Source organism: Camelus ferus, chromosome 12 (genome assembly GCF_009834535.1).
Source record: "Camelus ferus isolate YT-003-E chromosome 12, BCGSAC_Cfer_1.0, whole genome shotgun sequence".
NCBI classification, from domain to species: Eukaryota; Metazoa; Chordata; class Mammalia; order Artiodactyla; family Camelidae; genus Camelus; species Camelus ferus.
This window is the reverse complement of record NC_045707.1, coordinates 63,776,091-63,795,894: the sequence shown is the minus strand read 5'-3', so window position 1 is coordinate 63,795,894 and position 19,804 is coordinate 63,776,091. Positions and strand designations below refer to the sequence as shown.

At 38.8% G+C, this 19,804-nt stretch overlaps 1 protein-coding gene across 1 annotated transcript in view; it reads left to right on the top strand.

Moving 5' to 3' along the window:
• Nucleotides 1–3,486: 3,486 nt before the first annotated feature.
• RAB21 (RAB21, member RAS oncogene family) overlaps nucleotides 3,487–19,804 on the top strand; it is a 33,861-nt gene continuing 17,543 nt past the window's right edge. The window contains exons 1-4 of the mRNA XM_032493756.1: nucleotides 3,487–3,925; nucleotides 15,636–15,695; nucleotides 16,467–16,574; nucleotides 19,535–19,598. Of these exons, the coding sequence (XP_032349647.1) occupies nucleotides 3,779–3,925; nucleotides 15,636–15,695; nucleotides 16,467–16,574; nucleotides 19,535–19,598 (379 nt within the window). The 5' untranslated portion in view covers nucleotides 3,487–3,778. The remainder of the gene's footprint in view (nucleotides 3,926–15,635; nucleotides 15,696–16,466; nucleotides 16,575–19,534; nucleotides 19,599–19,804) is intronic.

The following is a 19,804-nucleotide window of genomic DNA, read 5'->3' as shown; positions in this document are numbered from 1 at the left end:
TTTACCTGTAAAATACCCACCCCCCCCCCCAATCATCAAGGAGTTCAGGGTTTTCTGAGCACAAGCCACCCATTCTCCTTGCTTGGTCCTGCAATAAACATTTCTCTGCTCCAGACAAGAGCCTGGAGACAGGTAAGGACTAGCCTCTAAGAGGATCAGAATGGAAGCAGGTAAGACTGGAGCATAGTAGGAGAAGAGGATGGGATGATGAGAAGGTGGAAAGTCAGACAACATCCTGATCATGTGGGGACTTTATAGGTCATGGTAAGGAATTTGAGTTTGTTTGTTTATTTCTGAAACAACTCTTGCAACTGTTTGAAGAATAGATTGCAGTGGGTAATAGGGCAAACGTAGTCAGAGAGACATGTTAGAAGGCTATTGTAGTAGCCTAAGAAAAAGTTGATTGTGGGTTGGACTAGGGTGGTAGAGATGGAGAACTGATGGATTCAAGATCTATTTCAGAGGTACAGTTGACTGGACATGATAGTGGACTGGACGTGAAGAGTAAGAGAAAACAAAAGGATATCAGCTAGGTCTTAGCTTTAGCAAATAGAAGTATAATAGAACCACTTACTTACCAAGGTTTTGCACCCTACCATGCCTCAGCCCTCACCAATCGGGATTCTGTCTTGAGTTACCTGCTCACTGAGGAGTATTCACTTTTTTTGCAGCTCCCATCTATGAAGGAACTGGCGTTCCAGTTTTTTCTGGCATCCTCTATCAAGTTTATACAGACCAGTCATAGTTGACTCCAAGACTGATGTAAGTTCTTAAGAGCACAGAATCTATCCCAGAATTAGCCTGAATTTCTTTCAATGCTTAAGCTAACATAGGACACGTGTTTAGTCCCAGTATACTTACATGTTAGTTTCCTATGGCTTCTGCAGCAAATTATCACAAACTTAATGGCTTAAAAAACAGACATCTATTCTCTTCCAGTTCTGGAGTTCAGGAGTCCAACATCAGTTTCAGTAGGTTGTGATGAATGTGTTGGCAGGTCTGTGCTCCTTCCAGAGACTCTAGGGGAACATCTATTCCTTGTCTCTTTCAGCATCTGATGGCTGTCAGCATTCCTTGGCTGGTGGATGCATCACTCCAATCTCTGTCTCTACTGTTACATTGCCTTCTCTTTTGTGTGTGTAGCATCTCTTTCTGATTCCCTCCAATAGGGATATTTGTGATTGTATTTAGGGCCCAATCAGATAATACAAGAGAATCTCTCCATCACAAGATTCTTAATGTAATCTCACCAGAAGACATCAATTATCCAAATAAGGCAACATTTACTGGTGCCCAGGTATTTGGAACTGATTTCTCTGGGGAGTCATTATCAATTTGCCACAAATTCACATCGACAGTTACCCACTCTGTGCTCAAAATTATGCCAAACTGATTTATTACAATCTGTGAACATTTGTAACACAGTCCTTAAATCCCAATGTAAGCTAAACCTGGAAAATTATTTTAACTTTAAATGTATTCCATTTTACAATAAAAATTTTTCAATTGTTTTGATTCAGTGATAAATACAAAGTATTGCGTGTAGGTTCTAAGATGATCAGTGATTGAAAGGATTGGCTATATTGAAAAGAGAAAAGAAAAGAAGGCTTAAAGGAAGATCTTATAATTTTCTTCAAATGTATAAAGAGTTTTACAGAGAATAGAGATTGGATACATGCCTGGTAGGTTAAATGAGGAACAATTAATTGCAGGCAGAGAGAGGCAACTTTCAATCCAATATGAAGAAGACTTCAGAATGGACAATGGAAGCGACCCCTTCAAAATGAAGTCTCCTCCTAGTTCTGGAAGAATTCATGAGTGTGCAAAGACCCTGAGAGGAAGAATGGAGAGAGAAGTAGAGGACACATCTTCAGATGGAATCATAAGGATATTCTGTGAAAACATAAGCTCTCTTCAATAACTGATTCTAAATAAATTGAAGTAATATTATCCTTCTCTAATCCATTTTTCAAATTATAGCTAGAGTGATCTTTTAAAAGTCAAATCTGATTACATCAGCCCCCTTAATTAAAAACCTGCATTTGCTGAAAGATCCTGTCAGTATTGATTCCTGGCTTCCCTGTCAATCTCATCTGAAGCTCTCTGCATTCTTACCACACTTGTTTCTCATCTTTAGATGCTCCTTCCTACTTCAAGGCTGTGGGACATGCTATTCTCTCTGCTTGCAAAGCTCTCCTCCCTTCTTGTCTAGGTTACTCCTATCCATTGGTAACATTTTCCCAGAAGCCTTGGTATGCTAAACCAGTTGGGTCCCCATATACGTTGGCAAAATATGCTGAACTGCTTTATCAGGATGAAAGCATTCATTGTATAACAACTGTGTCTGTCTTCCCTGCTAACATGGAAGCTCTTGATGACAAAGACATTGCATCTCATCCAGCACAGTGCCTGGTATATGGTGGGTACATTCAAATATTTGTTGAATGAATGAATGGGCTATCCAGTTTAAGTGGAAAGGGAGTCTCATGAAAACGAATGTGTTTGCCTAATTGACATCACATTTCTAGTTGCAAACTTTTAGAAACACTAGTATGGTTTCTTGGAAGAGTGTATTTCATGAAAGAAGGGGGGAGGCAGATGAGGAAAAACAAGCAATCATCAAACAAGCCAGGTCTATCAAGGTGGAGTCAGTATGGAATGTCAAAAGCTTCATGGGGGAAAAAAAGCTTCATGGAAGACAGAAAAACTGGGAAACTAAGGAAAAATGGCTTAAGAAGTATTGTTCATTCATTCATTGCCAAATATTTGTAGAATACCTATTATGTGCCTGGCACTTCGAGTCAGAAACTCAAAGTTTGGGCAAGTCTCACGTAGTTCTTGTCCTTAACAAATCTACAGCCTAATTAAGGAAAGTTAATTACCTTACTTACTCAGCAAAGTAATTTCCATGAAGTGTGCTAAGCGCTGCTAGAGAAGGTTTATGAAATATCTAAGTTGGGTGGCGAAGAGACGGATGGAAGGACCGACCGGAGAAGGATGGGTGGTCAGGGAAGTCTTTGCAGTTTAAGCTGAGACCTGAAAGATGAGGAGGAGACCAGGTGGTCTGGGGAACTGAAAAGAGGTTCACTGGCTATGAATTGACATCTCACAGAGAAATACTGTCAACAAAATGAAGGGCACCTTGGCAGAACTGGGTTACAGCGAGCCCAGACGTGAGACGTCATTAGCCCTGTAAACATTCCCTTGGCAAGAACGATGACTTTCTACACTTCGACATTCCACCTGAGCTGGGTTTGCCTCCAATTATTCATGCCTTAATCCCGCAGGCTCCTGCCCACGGCAGAGTGGTGGGGAGCCGCAGACAGCCTAGCTGGGCAGACGGCCGGGAGGAATCCGCTCACTTCCAGCCCCGCCCCCCCTCCCCGCGGGGCCGAGGCCCCAGAAGCCCCGCCCCCGTCAGGGCACGTTCTCCGGGGCCGCGTCCCAGGGGCCGCCCCCGGCCGCGGCGGTCACGTGACCCGAAGTGTGACGTAGGAGGAAGGAGACGCCATTAGAGGGAGGCGGAGAGGGAGCGCTCTTTGCCTTTCCTCGGGTGCCTGACGTGGTGGCTGGGGCCCTTCATTCTCGGACTTGCCCTCGGCTCTCACAGGCCTCGCCCGGAGGCGGGAGCGGAGACGGCGCCCGGGGCGGGCGGCGCGGGTGCGGACGGGCCTGCGCCGGCCGCGGCTGTGAAGGCGCTGCCTGCGGCGGCGGCGGCGGTGGTGGCGGCGGGGAGCTCGGCGCGGCGCTAGGGCTCGGGCGGCGGGGACGCGACGGGATGGCTGCGGCCGGCGGCGGGGCGGCGGCGGGCCGAGCCTACTCGTTCAAGGTGGTGCTGCTCGGGGAAGGCTGCGTGGGGAAGACGTCGCTGGTGCTGCGCTACTGCGAGAACAAATTCAACGACAAGCACATCACCACGCTGCAGGTGCGGGCCCCGGGGAGCGGGAGGTGGCGCCTCGGGGCCCCTACCCCTCCGGGGCTCCGAGGACTTTGCCTGTCGCCACGGTCCTCTAGGTCTGGGCTCTCGGATCCCAGGCCTGTCATCGCCGCCTTCGGATTGCCTTTCCGAATTCGCCCTGGGAACACGCGTTGTCGGGGCGGCCTGGAGACAGGAGAACAGGCTGTTGGGAGGGGAGTGGAAGGGCCCTGAAAAGTCCCTAGTGTGGCTGCGCGTGTCGTGGAATCCCCGTCGGTGGGCTAGGTTTTCCCCTTCTAGTCGCTTCCGCTTGGGCCCTAGGTGCCTTCACCCTACAGGCAGTCAACCGAGTGTCAGCCCTTTTTCTTTCTTTCGGAATTAGGAACTTAGCTGCGGATTTGATTTTGCGAATTAGGTGATTTGTAACTTCAGCGCGTACTGATGACTAAGTATTTATGCAAGTTCCATTTTACTCTGTCTTCGAGTAACGTGCTGATTGGCAAAACATTCACCTCCGGAGGGTTTTTAAAATGACCCCTTGCCGGTGTGGGTTACGCAGTTCCATTGCTGCCTGCGTAGGTCTGACTGGTGGGTCACTTCCATCCAGCGATGCGGGTCGAGCCATGTTCACATGGAAACGTCATTTAAATACTGGCCAACAGTTGGTCCTCGAACTAGCAGCTTAGCTGCTGCTGTTATTTATTTGCTTGTGATGTAGGGCCGGCTTTCATCAGCAGTTACACGGTGGTTAGTCGGAAACGTGTTAAAATGTAATCATTGATTGGGAGTGAAGTCAGGCCTCTGAGGTCGTTGGAGTCTCCCCGTCTTCCAAAGAAATCAGTTTGCACGTGTTAGAAGAAGAATATTCAACGAATCTGCCAGGTCAATTTAGTCAGAGGCAGTAAATTCTAGTGGACTTTTGAGCCTGATTTTCATATTGCACCACCATCAGTTTAACTAGCTGTGTGATCTTGGTCAAGTTAATTAACTTTTCTGTGCCTAAATTTCTTTATCTGTTAACATGGCCATAAAAATAGTATCTAGTTCATAGGGTTGTCAGGACAAATATACATAAAAACACTTAGGACCTGATAGTGTAAGCTCTCCATTTTTATTATTGCTAGCCCAAATTGTACAATAGACTGTAATTAGTGATTGTGGAGTGTGTTAAGTGCATGGACACTATTTAATAGAATGCACAGTCTCCTCTTAATTGTTCTGACATTTGATGTTTGATGCTATTATTAAACTACTGAGCCTAGAATTTACAAAGATGCTCTGGTTCTGATTCCATGTTCTATTTTTACTCCTGTGTAAGGCATAATATCTGAAAAAGTCAATGTCAGGAAACTGCATTTTTTTTCTTACATCCTTGTACAAGATCACTTAACACAATTTTAATTAAGTGTTATTAGAGCAAGGAAATTCGTAGGGTAAATACCTATGATCATTTGGAAGTTTAGGTAAAGTAATAGCAATAACATTTAGTGAGTCCGTACTGTGCTGAATATTTTACTTTTCTTCTTTTCTTTCAATTCTTACAACAGCCTATGAGGTGGATAGTTTTATTAGCCTCATTTTACAGGTGATGAAACAGGCGTGGTCAAGTTGAGTAATTTGCTGGCCATCAGATTGCCACAAGCCATGGTGGCCAAGCTGAAGTTTGAATCCAGTTCTTACTTCAAAGTTTAAGCAATAAGTCACGCTGTCTCTGGATACTGGTAAACCACCCCTTAGTGGTTTCTTTTGTGCTACAAATCTTAGAGAAAAGAGAAAACCTTGTGGTTGTGCTTTTAACGTTTTTTAAAAAATAGTTTAGTTTTTTTATCTAAAAATTGCACTTTCATTATACATTCCAAAAACATATCCTCAAAACTAAAACCAGGCTAAAGATTTTTAATACCTGAGAGGAAACCACTGCAATTTACATGGGAGAGAATGAAGTTGTGGTAGCTCGCTGGTATCAGAAGCATAGCAGTCCTGATTTTAATATTTATTTAACACTCATCACAAACAGTGTCTGGCTTATGTTCCAGAATTGAAGATTTTGCTGCATATCAGTGTATGGGAACAGCATTATATTCAGTCTCTTTCTCTTAGATATCAGTTCATCTTTCTTAACAGTTTGTTTAGAGGAATTTGACTTGAGTGAGACCCATAAAACACAAGCTGGTATGCCTTTCATTTTCAAATGGAGAGGAGATAATGCATCCTAAAGTATGAGGGGAAGAGTTTCCCTTTTTTCTTGTCAACAAAACTACCTACTACCTATCTTTGTAAAATACTTTGTGTTTTGCAAAGTACACTCTCATGTATTCCTATGTTAAAGGCTGAGAGGAACCTAAGAGTTTATGTTTCACTGTTTCAGTCTTTCGTTAAATATTTCGGTCAAGTGACTGCTTCAAACATCTTGGAGGTGAGATGAACTGACATAGAAGGTAGAAAACTATATCCTGAAGCAGCACGTCTCATTTTTGGACAGATTTCATTTCCAACTCATTTTTCTGTGCCTGGAGACAAAAATCTGTTTCCCTGTAGTTTCCAGTCTTAGTTCTGCCCTCTGAATCTTAGCCACATGCAACATCTCTTCTGATAGTTGAAGATAGCTATCACATCCTCTTGAGTCTTGTCTTCTCTTGGGTAAACAGCTCTGGTTCCTTAAACTGGGTCTTCTGTAAAATTGTTCTAAATCATCACTATTTTGACATCTCTTCTTGACAGTCACCACTTAATCATTGTCCTCTTTCCTTAAAATATGATGGCTTGAGCTATACAAATGATTCCAAGTATGGTTAGAACTGTGCAAAGAAGTGCAGACTATGACCTTTCCTGGGGAGAATTCTTTTCTCATACCTAAGTAGAAAAGACTGAGCTTTTTAGTTAGCTGTCACATTGATTAACATTGTGCCCACTGTCTGAGTCTTATTTGCTTGAAAAGAAGGGAGGGAGGGAAGAAGGAAGGTAGGAAGGAAGGAGACTTCACATCCCTCAGCTTCTTTTTTCTTTGATTGTGTATTGGTTTTTTGTCCCTAATGTATTTGACTCATTGAAGTTGGCTTTGATAGATTTGCTCCAGTGGTTAAAGCCTATTAATATCCTTTAAATGTTTGATAATTCAAGAAACTTTGGTGGAGTTCTTGTGGGTCAGGCGCTCGGTTGGGTCCAGGGCATGCAAAGAAAAATAAGGCATCATGCCTCCTCCTCTCCAGGCTAGCTACTCGTAACTTTGTCAGCTGAAGATTTCAGTTGAATGTCTTCAGTGTTCTCATCAGTCATAAGTAGACTCTGAAAGAAAGGGGAGAGAGAGGGCCAAGTGCAGAGCTCTGTGCAAGTCTCATCATAGTCTAGTGACACGTGACCAGAGCTGTATTTCTCTAGACATTCAGAATCTTAGGGGTGGGGTCTTTCAGTCCGTGCTTGGGCCACAGTCCTCTTTCCTCTTGACTGAGAAATAGTTATTAATGGAGTATATTACATATTAATGATAATGGAAGCAGAAAACAAGGCTGAGTGCTATGGGTTACTACCTAGTGGACATGAAGCCTTTAATGAAAATGGCTATTCTGGTATTACAAATCTAACTTTTTTGTTGTAGCCACATTAGTCTTGCCTATACCGGATATCATGAGATGCTCTGTCAGATGCTTGCAGAAGACAGGATCCACTGTTTCTGCACTAGGAGGCCCTATGATGTGGTAAAAAGGGACAGGACTTTGTAGTTAGTTTGAATTTTTGGCTCCTGGATCTTGGCCGATTATTTTAACGTTTGTCAGCTGGCTCATTATCCATGAAATGGGAGAATCTCACTCATAGGGTTTTGATGTGGATTAGAGAGCCATAGTGTGTAAACCTGGCACAGTGTTTGTTTAATGTATGTTTGCCTTTGAATGAATAAATGGTGCTTAATTTGTGTTGGTTTCTTTCATGGTAACTCAGGCAAAAATGTAATGAGGTTAATTTGACATGAATTATTTTGAGAACCCGTGCTGTCTGAGGGACTGCTATATTTTGTATTTTTATACACACATATGTATTTGTTTATTATCAATTCTAGAGTTTTGTCTGAGATCGACATTTCTGGAAATACACTTTTTTGAAAATTGTGGCATTTGCCATGCTTTGGTGTTTTAGTACTACTTCCTTTTTGCAGACCTCTTCCTAGGTTACTGATAATTATGAAGTAATTTTGTTGGATGAGCTCTCTGAGAACTCAAGATCCTTTGCCTGGCTTGCCAAGAAAGCTTGATCTTATATAGAGTCCTCAACTCTCTTATGTGATTTCCTCATTGATTTGGGGCTATGTTAAACTCAACAGAGACAACAAGATTGTAGTAAAGGACTTACTCCTTTTTCTCTGGGATTTAACTGCTGAACCTAGTCAAACTCAAGAATTGTTTATTTCATACCTGTTACATGTCAAACATTGTGCTCACTGGGGTATATATAGATGAGTGAGGAGGTTTAACCATCAGTTAGCTTTCTTCTTTGTTCTTAAATGCTTGTGCCACTTTGATTGTCTTTGGTTATGTCTCTGTATGAATGTGTGCTGCTGGGTGATCCCTTCCTTTCTTCAGCTGAACCCTCCCCTCCTTTTCCCCTATTGAAGGTATTGTAAGATTATACACTCTAATTTAAATGCCTTCTGTCCCAACTAGTCTCCTATATAAAAAGTAACATTGTTTATAATCAGAACTATCAGTCACCTTCCCTTTTAGAATTCTAACTGGAATTCCACCTATCTGCCTCCTGAAGTAGGTGCCTGTCATTTGGTTAGCAAAGAGGTGCTGTAAGGTTGGCTGGGCAGGTGGTTAGTTTCCTGACAGTATGGCAAATGAGGAAACTAAACTTGGATTAAATTTCTGAGGTCCCACAAATAGTATTGGTGTACCATTTTTTCTTAAGCTAAATCAACTGCATTTTCCCCCGCTGTATACACCTAACCTCCTGAGCAACACTTGGTATTTGGTTCTAGCAGCTGGATTTGCACTTAGCATCATAGTTTCTGGTTTAGGAATCTTGATTTCCTTGTTTGTAAGATTAATGTTTTGAATGTCTGAAATATTTTCTGAGTAGTACTGGAAGCCACTTCAGTGTTGATTCAGCCAGTTCATTTGCAATATCTTTATAAAATAAAGTAGTTGAAATCTTTTTCCTTTTCCCTCAGTATTTCATTAGATAAATATGGGCCATGGAGGGGTGGATGATTTTTTTTAAGAAGAGTTTTTTTTTTTTTAAATGAATCATAGCTTTTAACTTCTAATAAATAAATATTCTATATCTGATGGCCATTTTCTGCTTTGTGTTTTGACCTAGTCCTTAGAAGTGACTTTTTGACTCTCCTTTTCAAAGTATTGACTTGGACTCTAAACTGAGTATAGTACTTCCTTTTAGAAACTAAGGGCAAGAAATGTTGACATAGCCAAGGACCCTGCTTAGTTTTCTTTCTTTTATTTAATTAAAATATATTTGATATATAACATTGTATAAATTTAAGATGTATAACATGTTTGTTACATTTATATATTATAATATAATTTTGCCATTGTAGCTTAGTTTTTTGGTAGCTAATTTTCATTGCCTTACTACAGAGGCAATTTTATAAATTATTTGTCTGAATCCTTTCTTGTCCACATATTAAGTCTGGAAGTAATTAATAGAAACTTTAAATACATAAGCCTGAAACAATGTTAGTAACTGTAGCAAAAATAATACAACTGTTCAGTTATGCACACACATATTATTAATGAAAGTCTGTTGAACCTAAATAAAGACAGGAAGGTATTCATCCACAATTGGTTACTGTACTGCTTTAGGTATTTTGCTCTGCCAATGATTAGCAAGCACGGTTTGGCTAACAAAAACATACACAAGAAAACCCTGTTAAAACATCGATTAAACAAGTTATGAAAAGACTTTCATTTGGCAAATGTAATTTGCTCTTACTGTATCTCTCCTATAACCCTATTTTATTTTTTAAAGTAGAGATTTAAAATATATATATTCACTATGATATCAGATAAAATGTTGGGTAAAAAAGCATCAGGTGCAAATGACAGGTGTCTAATAAGATTGTTAAGTTTGTTAATACCCCTGAAGTTTGGAAGGTTAGATCACTGGGGTAAGAAGAACTAGTCATACTGTCACTCAGGGTCTGGAGGTATAAGGTGGGAAATGTACCATTACTTTGATCCTCATTATTTTGTGCCTACCCTGAGAATATTTTGGGAGATGAGTTGGTGTCCAGGAACATTTAAGTGTTCCTAGTGGAGGAGTGCCAGGTTAAGAGTGTGTTGTGGGGAGGGTGTAGCTCAAGTGGTAGAGTGCATGCTTTGCATGCCTGAGGTCCTGGGTTCTATCCACAGTATCTCCTCTAAAAATAAATAAACCTAATTACCTCTCCCCCTGCCACTGCCAAAACAAAATAATTAAATAATACAATAATAAATAAATAAAATATAAAAAATAAAAATGTTTAAAAAAAAGTTTAAAAAAAAGCATTAAAAAATGTGTGTATGTTCTAGGATAGGCAGCTTTGTGCAATGGAAGAACACTGTGGAGTCAGACAGGCTTCCACCCACTACATTACCTGACTGAGTTGTCTGACCTTGGGTCAGACAACTGTATTTCTTTAAATTGTAGGTTCACAACTGTAAAATAGGGCTAATTACCTACTTCACAGTGTTGTTGTAAAGATTAAATGAAAAAGCCCAGGCGTGGTGGCATGTAGTATGTGCTATTGTTTTTTTCTTCCCATATTCCTAGAACCTTTGAATTGACATTGTTTCATGCCCCTCTCCCCTGCGCTTTCTAGACTGGGGGCCGGGGGGTGGTTCTTCACTGAGATGTTGGCCAGGGATTTATAAAATCCCTTGGAAAAGTGTGTGAAAATTGTTTTTGGTATGTGCATATGAGCAGTTTTCTTGGGAGTGAATGAATTCATAGCTTTCATCAGATTCTCAAAGAAGTCCATGATCATGCCTCCCTCCCACGCTTACTCTGGTATAACAGAATTAAGAACCTCCACCCCAGAGTAAGTAGTATAATCACAAATGGTATCTCAGTAGTCTGGGCAAATTAAGTATGGCTCATAGAGGTAGTTTAAAAAATTAAGATAAATTTCAGCCTTTTGATTGTTTACTGCTATCTTGATGTTCTGTAAAATCTTGCAGCTTTATTCTCAAATATAATTGTATTTGTTTTTAAAACAGAAGATGTTTGTTCTTTAAGAAAATACCTATGCAATATTAAAAACTTAGTATATATGTAAAATGAGATGATTTATATTACAGAAAGAATCTTTCTATAGAATAGGACTTAAGTTTTTCGTTATGAAGAGAAAAAAAGATTTAGTGGGAACTCTATAATAATGTGCTTTACTAGTGCCTCAGATATTTGAGTTAAAATAATTTGGTTTATAAGGAAACTTCTAGGAACACATCTTTTACATAAATCGAGTTAATACCAGGCACATTGTAGCTGTGTTTACCTACAGTTAACAATATTAGCATGGTGGCTATGGCCAGCACTGTGGTTCCTCCCGCCCCTTCTACTAGAGAAGAATTGTTAGCTAACATCTCAGTCTGGGAGGTACCATAGCATGGTGATTATGAGTCATGTCTGGAGCCAGACTGCCTGGATTTCAGATCCTACTCTGTCACTTACTGTGTGACCTTGGGCAAGATACTTACCATTCCTTTGTCTGTTGCCACATCTATAATATTTGGATGGTAATTATATCTAACTCACAGAGTGTTATGAGAAGTGTGTTAATATTGAAAAGTTCTTAGAACACTGCCCATTTCACTGTAAGCACTGTGAAAGTGTTAAATAAAAAATATGTAAAGTAGTTAGCAGGAGACTTATACTCATGAAAAGATAACTTACAATACAAGGTGGTGTAGGCTGTGCATGACAAGATTAGGTTCCCTAAAGTTCTTCAGGGCAGAGAAATTCAGTGCAGTTTGTATGGGTGGCACGAGAAAGCTTACAAGTTCAAGGAGGAAGAGTATAGGTCATGAGTTGGTCTTGGGTAGGTGAGATTCAGATAGAGAATAAGGATTCCCCAGTTTTATGAACAAGGATAATTGGAGGGAATATATAGTGTAGACTGTGTACGTTGGAGAGTAAGTAGAGACATACTGGCAGCTGATCTAGGAAGACAGATGTGGACAAATGGTAGAGGTCCTTGGATACAAAGATAAGGCTTTGAGATTTTTATTTGTAGATTAGGGCTTTTTGACTTTTACAAAGGAGAACTTATGAATGATTTTGTTAAAAGTGCATAGCACAGTCCTTGGCGGAAGGTAAGCATTAAATAACTGTTAGCTAGTATTAACAATAGTAGTAGAAATGACTGTACAGTGTCTCACTGTGTGGATGGGCTATATTTGTGTATTTTTTAAATTGCCTGTTGATGGGCCTTTAGGTTATTTCATTTTTTTAATATAATCAATGTTGTGATGAACACTCTTTTCATAAAATTGTTTTATATATCCATGGTTTCTTTTTCTTTTTCTTTTTCTTTTTTTCCATTTGAAAAAAACTGAAGTATAGGCAGTTTACAATGTGTTAATTTCTGGTGTACAGCCTAATGTTTCAGTCATATACATATACATATATTCCTTTTCTTATTCTTTTTCATTATAGGTTTTATACCTTTTCCCCCTGGTAACCATAAGTTTGTTTTCTATGTCTGTGAGTCTGTTTTGTAAATAAGTTCATTTGTGTCCTTTTTGTTTGTTTGTTTCAAGATTCCACGTATAAGCAAGATCATATGGTATTTTTCTTTCTCTTTCGGGTTTACTTTACTTAGTATGACGATCTCCAGGTCCATCCATGTTTCTGCAAGTGACATTATTTTATTTTTTATGGCTGAGTGGTATTCCATTGTATAAATACACGACAGCTTCTTTATCCGGTCATCTGTCAGTGGACATTTAAGTTGTTTCTATGTCTTGGCTATTGTAAATAGTGCTTCTGTGAACATTGGAGTGCATGTATCTTTTCGAGCTAGAGATCCCTCTAGATACATGCCCGGGAGTGGGATTGTTGGATCATATGGTAAGTAGTTTTAGTTTTTTGAGGAATCGCCATACTATTTTCCATACTGGCTACACCAAACTACATTCTGACCAACAGTGTACATCCATGGTTTCTTAGAAAAGACTTAACACTGTCTCTAAACTCACCATGGGAAGGTGGTAGTAAGTTTCAGAGGGAATGGTAGGAAGGAAATGGTGGAGCATTAGCAGCTCCAATTCACTCCCCTCTGCTGAGACAAAACTCATGACAAAAAGGCTTTTATGATATTATTTACTAGCAAGGATGTAGTTCAAGCATACTTATTGAAAATGATAGCTTATGAGAGAACCTAGCTATAGATATGATAAGGGTCTTTTTGTTTTGTTTTTTAAATCATGGAGGCTTTGGGAATGTAATTTCGCATGTAGACCAGAGGACCAGAGTGTAAAGTGAGACCAGAAGTATTCATATTATGACATAATATGAGACTGGTGGTCCTAGAACTCCGCAGGAAATATGAAAACAAGGCTTGGTAGGGTTTTTTGGGAATATGGGATGACGGGAGGAAGAATAGTCAATGATGATATTTCTAAGATTCTAAACCTCAGTGACTTGGAGGATGTGATTAAAATACTGAAGTTGGAATGGAAAGCCAATTTTGGAGGGAAGATCAGTTTGGATACATTTTGAAAGTAGGAGGGCATTTAAGTTTACTTATCTATTAAATATTTGGATAGGATTCAGATTTTGAGTTTCCTTTTATAGCATTGATACTGAAACAATGTGAATGGGTGAGTTCATATAAATTATGCAGCTGTTACAGCTAATAAGTGCAAAGCTGAGATCCAATATCCAAAGTTCTGCTTCAGAGTTGATATTCGTAGTTCTTATGCTGTGAGTGGGAGATGGTCCTTTATTCACATTCATTGTCATGTATTTGGTCTTCTCATTTTCCAAATTATTTCTTTTGTTATTTTGCCGTTGAATTTATTTTATACCCTTTTCTATGTAACCTTTGTTCTGTTTAATGAGGTATCTTGAGTATAGCTTGGGCCTTGAAGGAAGGCATTCCTGGATTTGCTTTCAGCTCTGCCATTGGTGTCTTTGTGGATTCCTTAGTTAATCACTCAATCTAGTGTCCTTTTCTTACTTTTAATTTTCCTTGGTGTGCATACAGCAGAAAGTCCTCCCTGAAATCTAGGTTCCTTCTCCTTCAGTAATAATAATTCACCATCCTAGCCTTTTATCTGTTTCTCTGTCTCTGTACTTTTTTCTATATAGATACACTTAAAATATGTCTTTCTCTGCATAGCTTTGAACTTGGCTCTCTGTTCCTTTTTTAAACCTGTCAACTGACTGGATTCCGATTGTATTTCTTCTTCAATTACTCTTGATTCTGTTCTCTCTTTTCTGTCTACGTGGACTTAGTTCAGTCCCTTTATGTTTTTCTTTCCAACTTTAAAGTAGCCTCCTGTCTCCCAGGTCTAGTCCTGTCCTTTCTTCCTATCCCAGAGTCATTCTCTTAAAATATAGATCTTATACTTCCCCACTGCTTAAAGGCTTTTATGGATTCTCCATTGTCAACAGTATTATTTCCTAACATTAATTCCTTTAGGTAGGTGTTTCTTTAGGAAAAAAGAAGTCAAATGAGCTTGGGAAATGCTTGTATAAAAGCTGTTAGTCAGTCTTCCTTTTGGCAGAATCTTAGTGTGCTGATGTGCGTTATGAATACACAAAGGGGATACAGAGCAATATGCAGCAGTCCCCAGATATACCTGACTATAGTATACATGAAACAAAAAAACTTGTCTAGTGTCTTGGAACAGGTTTGATTAAGACCCAGAAGGTAAAGTCTATATGTCTAAATATGAAGTTCCAGGACTTTTTTGATTCATTCAACCTTTGCCAATGTTTGTAGTCTTTATCTTTGGTAAACCAACCAACTTGGAGTTTCTTTCCCATGGGGTTTGGAGTTACGTTCTTCAGGCTTTAGTGGCTTCACCCATCTGTTAGAAAAAGCCCCTACTACTTCTAAAGGGGAGGTCATTACTTTCTTTCTGAAGTCTTCTGTGGCTCATCCAGGCAGGCTTTACACTTCTTTTCTCAGCATTTTCCTTACAGTATACTTGGCAAGATCTTCTGTTTTAACACTTATCACGTGGTATTTTAATTCTCTTTACATTTTAATTTCTGCAGTGGACTGTAAGATATATAGTTTAAATCATTAGATTTAGTTTAGATATATTAGATATAGTTTAAGTCATTGAATTATAAAATAATTGCAAGAACATTTCGAATAATAATAGTATTCATTCAGTTAAGTGAACTACCAGTAAACATTTCTTTTATCTCATCTTAGAAGTCTCTTAGAGTTTCTACAATGAGTAGGTAAGGTGCCATCAAATTAAATGCTAAGAAAACGTTCTGTGAGGAAAAACTAAGAAAACATTTAATTACCAACTTTTTTGTACTTTCATAACTTGTGTTCATAAAACAAAATATCTTTTTCTTAGATTATAATATAAAGAGTGTTCGATCTTCAGTGGAAATGGTGTTTGGTCACTAATAAAAACCTCAATGATTACTTTTTCTCCCAGATAACTGGAGTTTCATATTGACATGATTCATCTATAGTTTTTAAGATAAGAAATGTTACTTTATGTGAAACATTGTTTAATGTATATCTCTCTTTTCTTAGGCGTCATTCTTAACAAAGAAGTTAAATATTGGTGGGAAAAGAGTAAACCTTGCTATATGGGTAAGTTAACTTTTTTAACTGTATGAGTGAAAGCCTGTACCTGTTCTTGGTGCTCTAATAACTAATTGGCTCAAGGAATAAGAATTTGAATTTCTGGATTATTTATTTAGTTAGTTAGTTAACTGAAGGTTAGATAAAACCTTTTTAAAAATAAAGTTTTTTCCCTAAAATCTGGCTAAGAATTATATCTTAAATACAACTGTGTAAATGTATAGTGCTATCATAACTTTTCAGCTAGGGAAGGGTCAACTCAGAGGGATTCCACATGGGAGAAGGAATACAGGAGTGGACAGCCTGCCTGACTAACCACCCCACCCCACCCATTGCACCCCTCCCCCGTCTCCATGTTCCAATCCTCTGAGGGAGTGACTAGTGGAGGGCAGGGCAAGAATAATGCAGTAGGGTACCTGTCAGCAGGTGGAGAACCTAAATTTAGTGCAAGGCCTGTTCCTGGCTTATAATGACATTGTGGCCATCTGACCCTTTGGCAACTGAACTGGTTTTTCTAGTGAGGGTGGGAAGATTGCTGAGGAGGAGGGGTTGGGAAGGGGAGAAGTAACCTTTGTATAACAATAAAACATTAAATACTGATTATATACTGATTATAACGAGTTAAAAAGTGTTTTTGTAACTGTTCTGTTTCTTTTAACAGTATTTTGGGATTATCTGTAACTTTATACCTCACTTTTTAATTAATCAGAAGTTCACTGTAGTTACCATAACAGATGTATGTTTTCTTCTGATCTAATAAGCATTTGTTGCTTTATTTAGGATACAGCAGGTCAAGAGAGATTCCACGCATTGGGTCCAATTTACTACAGAGATTCAAATGGAGCTATTTTAGTGTATGATATAACAGATGAAGATTCTTTTCAGAAGGTATCCTATTTACTTATGGGTAGATAATTAAGTAGAACAACACTGAGTTTCCAAATCTCCATTAACATGCCTTTGTTTACTAATGTGATTAGCTTTGGGTTTAAGGGTAAAGTATAGTTTGTGCATAAATAATGACCTCTCATGTTTTTTAATGGAGTATTTAATTCATGTTAACAATATGAATATCATTTATTAATAGTTTATTACATGGCTTCTCAGATATTAGGGAAGGGAAATAACCTGAAGTAAAGCTTCAGAGAAATATAGAGGCTTTTAATCTCCCTGTTAAAGAAAAAGTTGTATACCGATTTTTGATTCTGTAAACACTGGGCACCTGAAAACTTGGTATGGCTGCATAGATGGGCTCCCTAATTGCGAAGAGGAAAAAGAACTAAATCAAGTTTAAACTCTTTCTTCTCACTAAATAGCTTGGAGAATATGCTATAAACTTTAAAAGGACAATCTAGGTTTATTTTAAAGCTCTTCCATTTTTTTTTTAATCCCTCTGTAAACATTCAGCACAAATTTAGGATTTTTAAAGTTGTTTGAGACCAAAAATGAGTTACCGTTAAACTTACCTCTGAATTTTCACCATAGTCAGGATGGTGACCACTTAACTTATTTGACCTTTCCTTTGTAAGGCCTTCTTGGAATAACTTTGTCAAGAGTATATAACAAAAGGGAGTAATTTCCAAGGCAGAAACTTTTCTTGCCTTGAGTTATGAGTTTGTACTTGTTGAAATTACTTGCCTTTTTAGTTTTTTATTTTTACTTATTTCCCGGTATTCAACTGATGAAGCAGATATACAAATTAGCACTTGGATTATTAATGACATATGGAAAAACTTAGTTCAAGGTATAGAAAAATAGGTAGCTTTCAGATTTAATGATATTTTTAAGAATTATTTTGGGGTGCTGTTTGTTATTCCTTCCTGCTTTCTGGCATAAGAAGAAATTGTTTAAGTATTTTATTGATTAAAAGAAGATGGACTCTTTTAGGTTGAAAAGTGACCAGTTATCGCTTGCTGCATAACAAACCCCCCAAAGTTTGGTGGCTTGAAACTATTTATTTTTTCTTATGGTTTTGTGGACAAGTCCTCTGTTCCATGTGGTATCAGTGGAGTCACGCATGGAGCTGCGTGGAACTGAGGGTTTCGCTGGGTGGGGAACTGGATCCAGGAATGCCGGGTTCTCTTCTGCATGGCCTCTCACTCTTTTTGGTATCTCATCCTCTAGGACTCTCCTTATTCCTTATTCTAGCCTAAGCTGCTTGTATGATAGCTGGATCCCAAGAGTGTGGCTGCCGGACCTTCTTAAGGCTTTAGCCTGGAATTGGCATAGCATTAGTTCTGCCACATTCTCCTGGTCAAAGCCAGTTATAAGGCTAGCCCAGAGTCAAAAGAGAGAGGAAACAGACTTGGCAAAGAGTCTATGACCATCTTTAACTCACCACAGAATGTATGGGGGTAATGAATAGGGTGTCTGTGAAGGGGGATCTGATTGCAGACGAATAAGTATTTTTTTAAAAATATCTTAGATTTAGTGCATCGTGATACTGTATGTACAGGGAGTGTGGTAATACTAATTGGATTCTGGCATATTTCCCTCGAAGAGTTGAAGTTGTACATTTTATACCAGTACTGTCAAATTTTTCTTATGTGAAATCATCTAGGGGTGGAAGTTAAATGCTTCTCAGAAAATGTGACACATACATGTTAATGAAACAAAAAAATGGGGCTGTACTGAGACTACTGTACTGCTGTTACAGAGATAAGGTATTGATACTGATTACCTTTGTTTTTATAAAGATTTTGAGTTTACTAAAGATGGTTCTTCTACATTCTTTCTGTGATTATTTTATTATTATTTTTTCAAATGGAGGTACCGGGGATCGAACCCAGGACCTTGTGCATGCTAAGCATGCACTCTGCCACTGAGCTATACCCTCCCCCAGTTCTTCCGCATTCTTGCAGAGAAGTGTGAAACTGTTACTTTGTGCATAGGAACATGTACACAGTAAATGCTTACCACACATATCTTATGTAATTTCTGTAATTTATGTGTGTGTGTATTTTTTCAGGAAGATATGTAAGTTCTCTGTGATTTGATTACATACACATTAAATTCCATTACAAAAAATGAGAGGAGGTATCCCATGCTTTTTCCTGTTTCATTGTCATCAACTTGTTTAAAATCATGAGTTCAAAAGATTACTTAACTTCAGTTTACTCCAACTGCACTGCTGTGCTGCATCCATAGTGAAGAATCCATTTGCTAGTGGTTCTCCATCAGGGGACATCTAAAGACATCTTTGATTGTCGCAGCTGGAGGGTGGTACTGCTATCTAGTCGACAGGAGGCCAGAGATGCTGCTAAGCATCGCGAGACACAGGAGGGACCCTCACAACAAAGGGTTACCTAAGCCAAAACATCAGTAGTGCCAAGGTTGAAAAAGCCTGTCATATACCAAAGGATGAAATTTTATTTTAGTCTTTTTGGTACCCATATCGTTTTGTTTTTCTTTTACTTGTGTGACACAGAAGCTCCTATGCCCTCTATTTTGGAACCAATTGGTTATAAAATAATTTAATTAAGCTTATGTGTTTTTAAGTCCAAGGTGACTCTGTACAGGCATCTGTTATCAGAGGCTAGAACTGACACACTTTGGCTCTGGTGTACAGCTTTTCTTGGATTTATGAAAATTTGTAATTGGAGGTGCTTTTGTTCATACTTACATGTAGATATAGAGAGAAATCTTTCCATTGGATGGTTGTGTGTGTGTGATTTGCAATATAATCAATCTGGCAATAAATGATCCTACAGTGAGTCATTCCTAGTAACAAAATATGCGGGCTGTTAGACAAACTTTTGAAGTATTTACACAATGTTGAGTTTTGGAGTGTTGTAATGGTAGTCATTGTAACAGGATTTGTTTTAATATTTACTCTTTTGTATACACAGGTAAAAAACTGGGTCAAAGAATTGCGGAAAATGTTGGGAAATGAAATCTGTTTGTGTATAGTTGGTAAGCTTCATTACTTTTTAAAAATGTCCTTTGTTTCCTTAACACTTTATTAAAGAATGGTAAATAAGTAATTCTCATTTTAAAGTTACATGAGAAAAGAAGAATGGTATTTTAGGATTTACTATTTTAGAATAATTTAGGATTTGAAAGTGATCCTCCAGGAGATTCAAACATCTGTCCTTCAAGGAATGCCTTGTGGAGCCAGT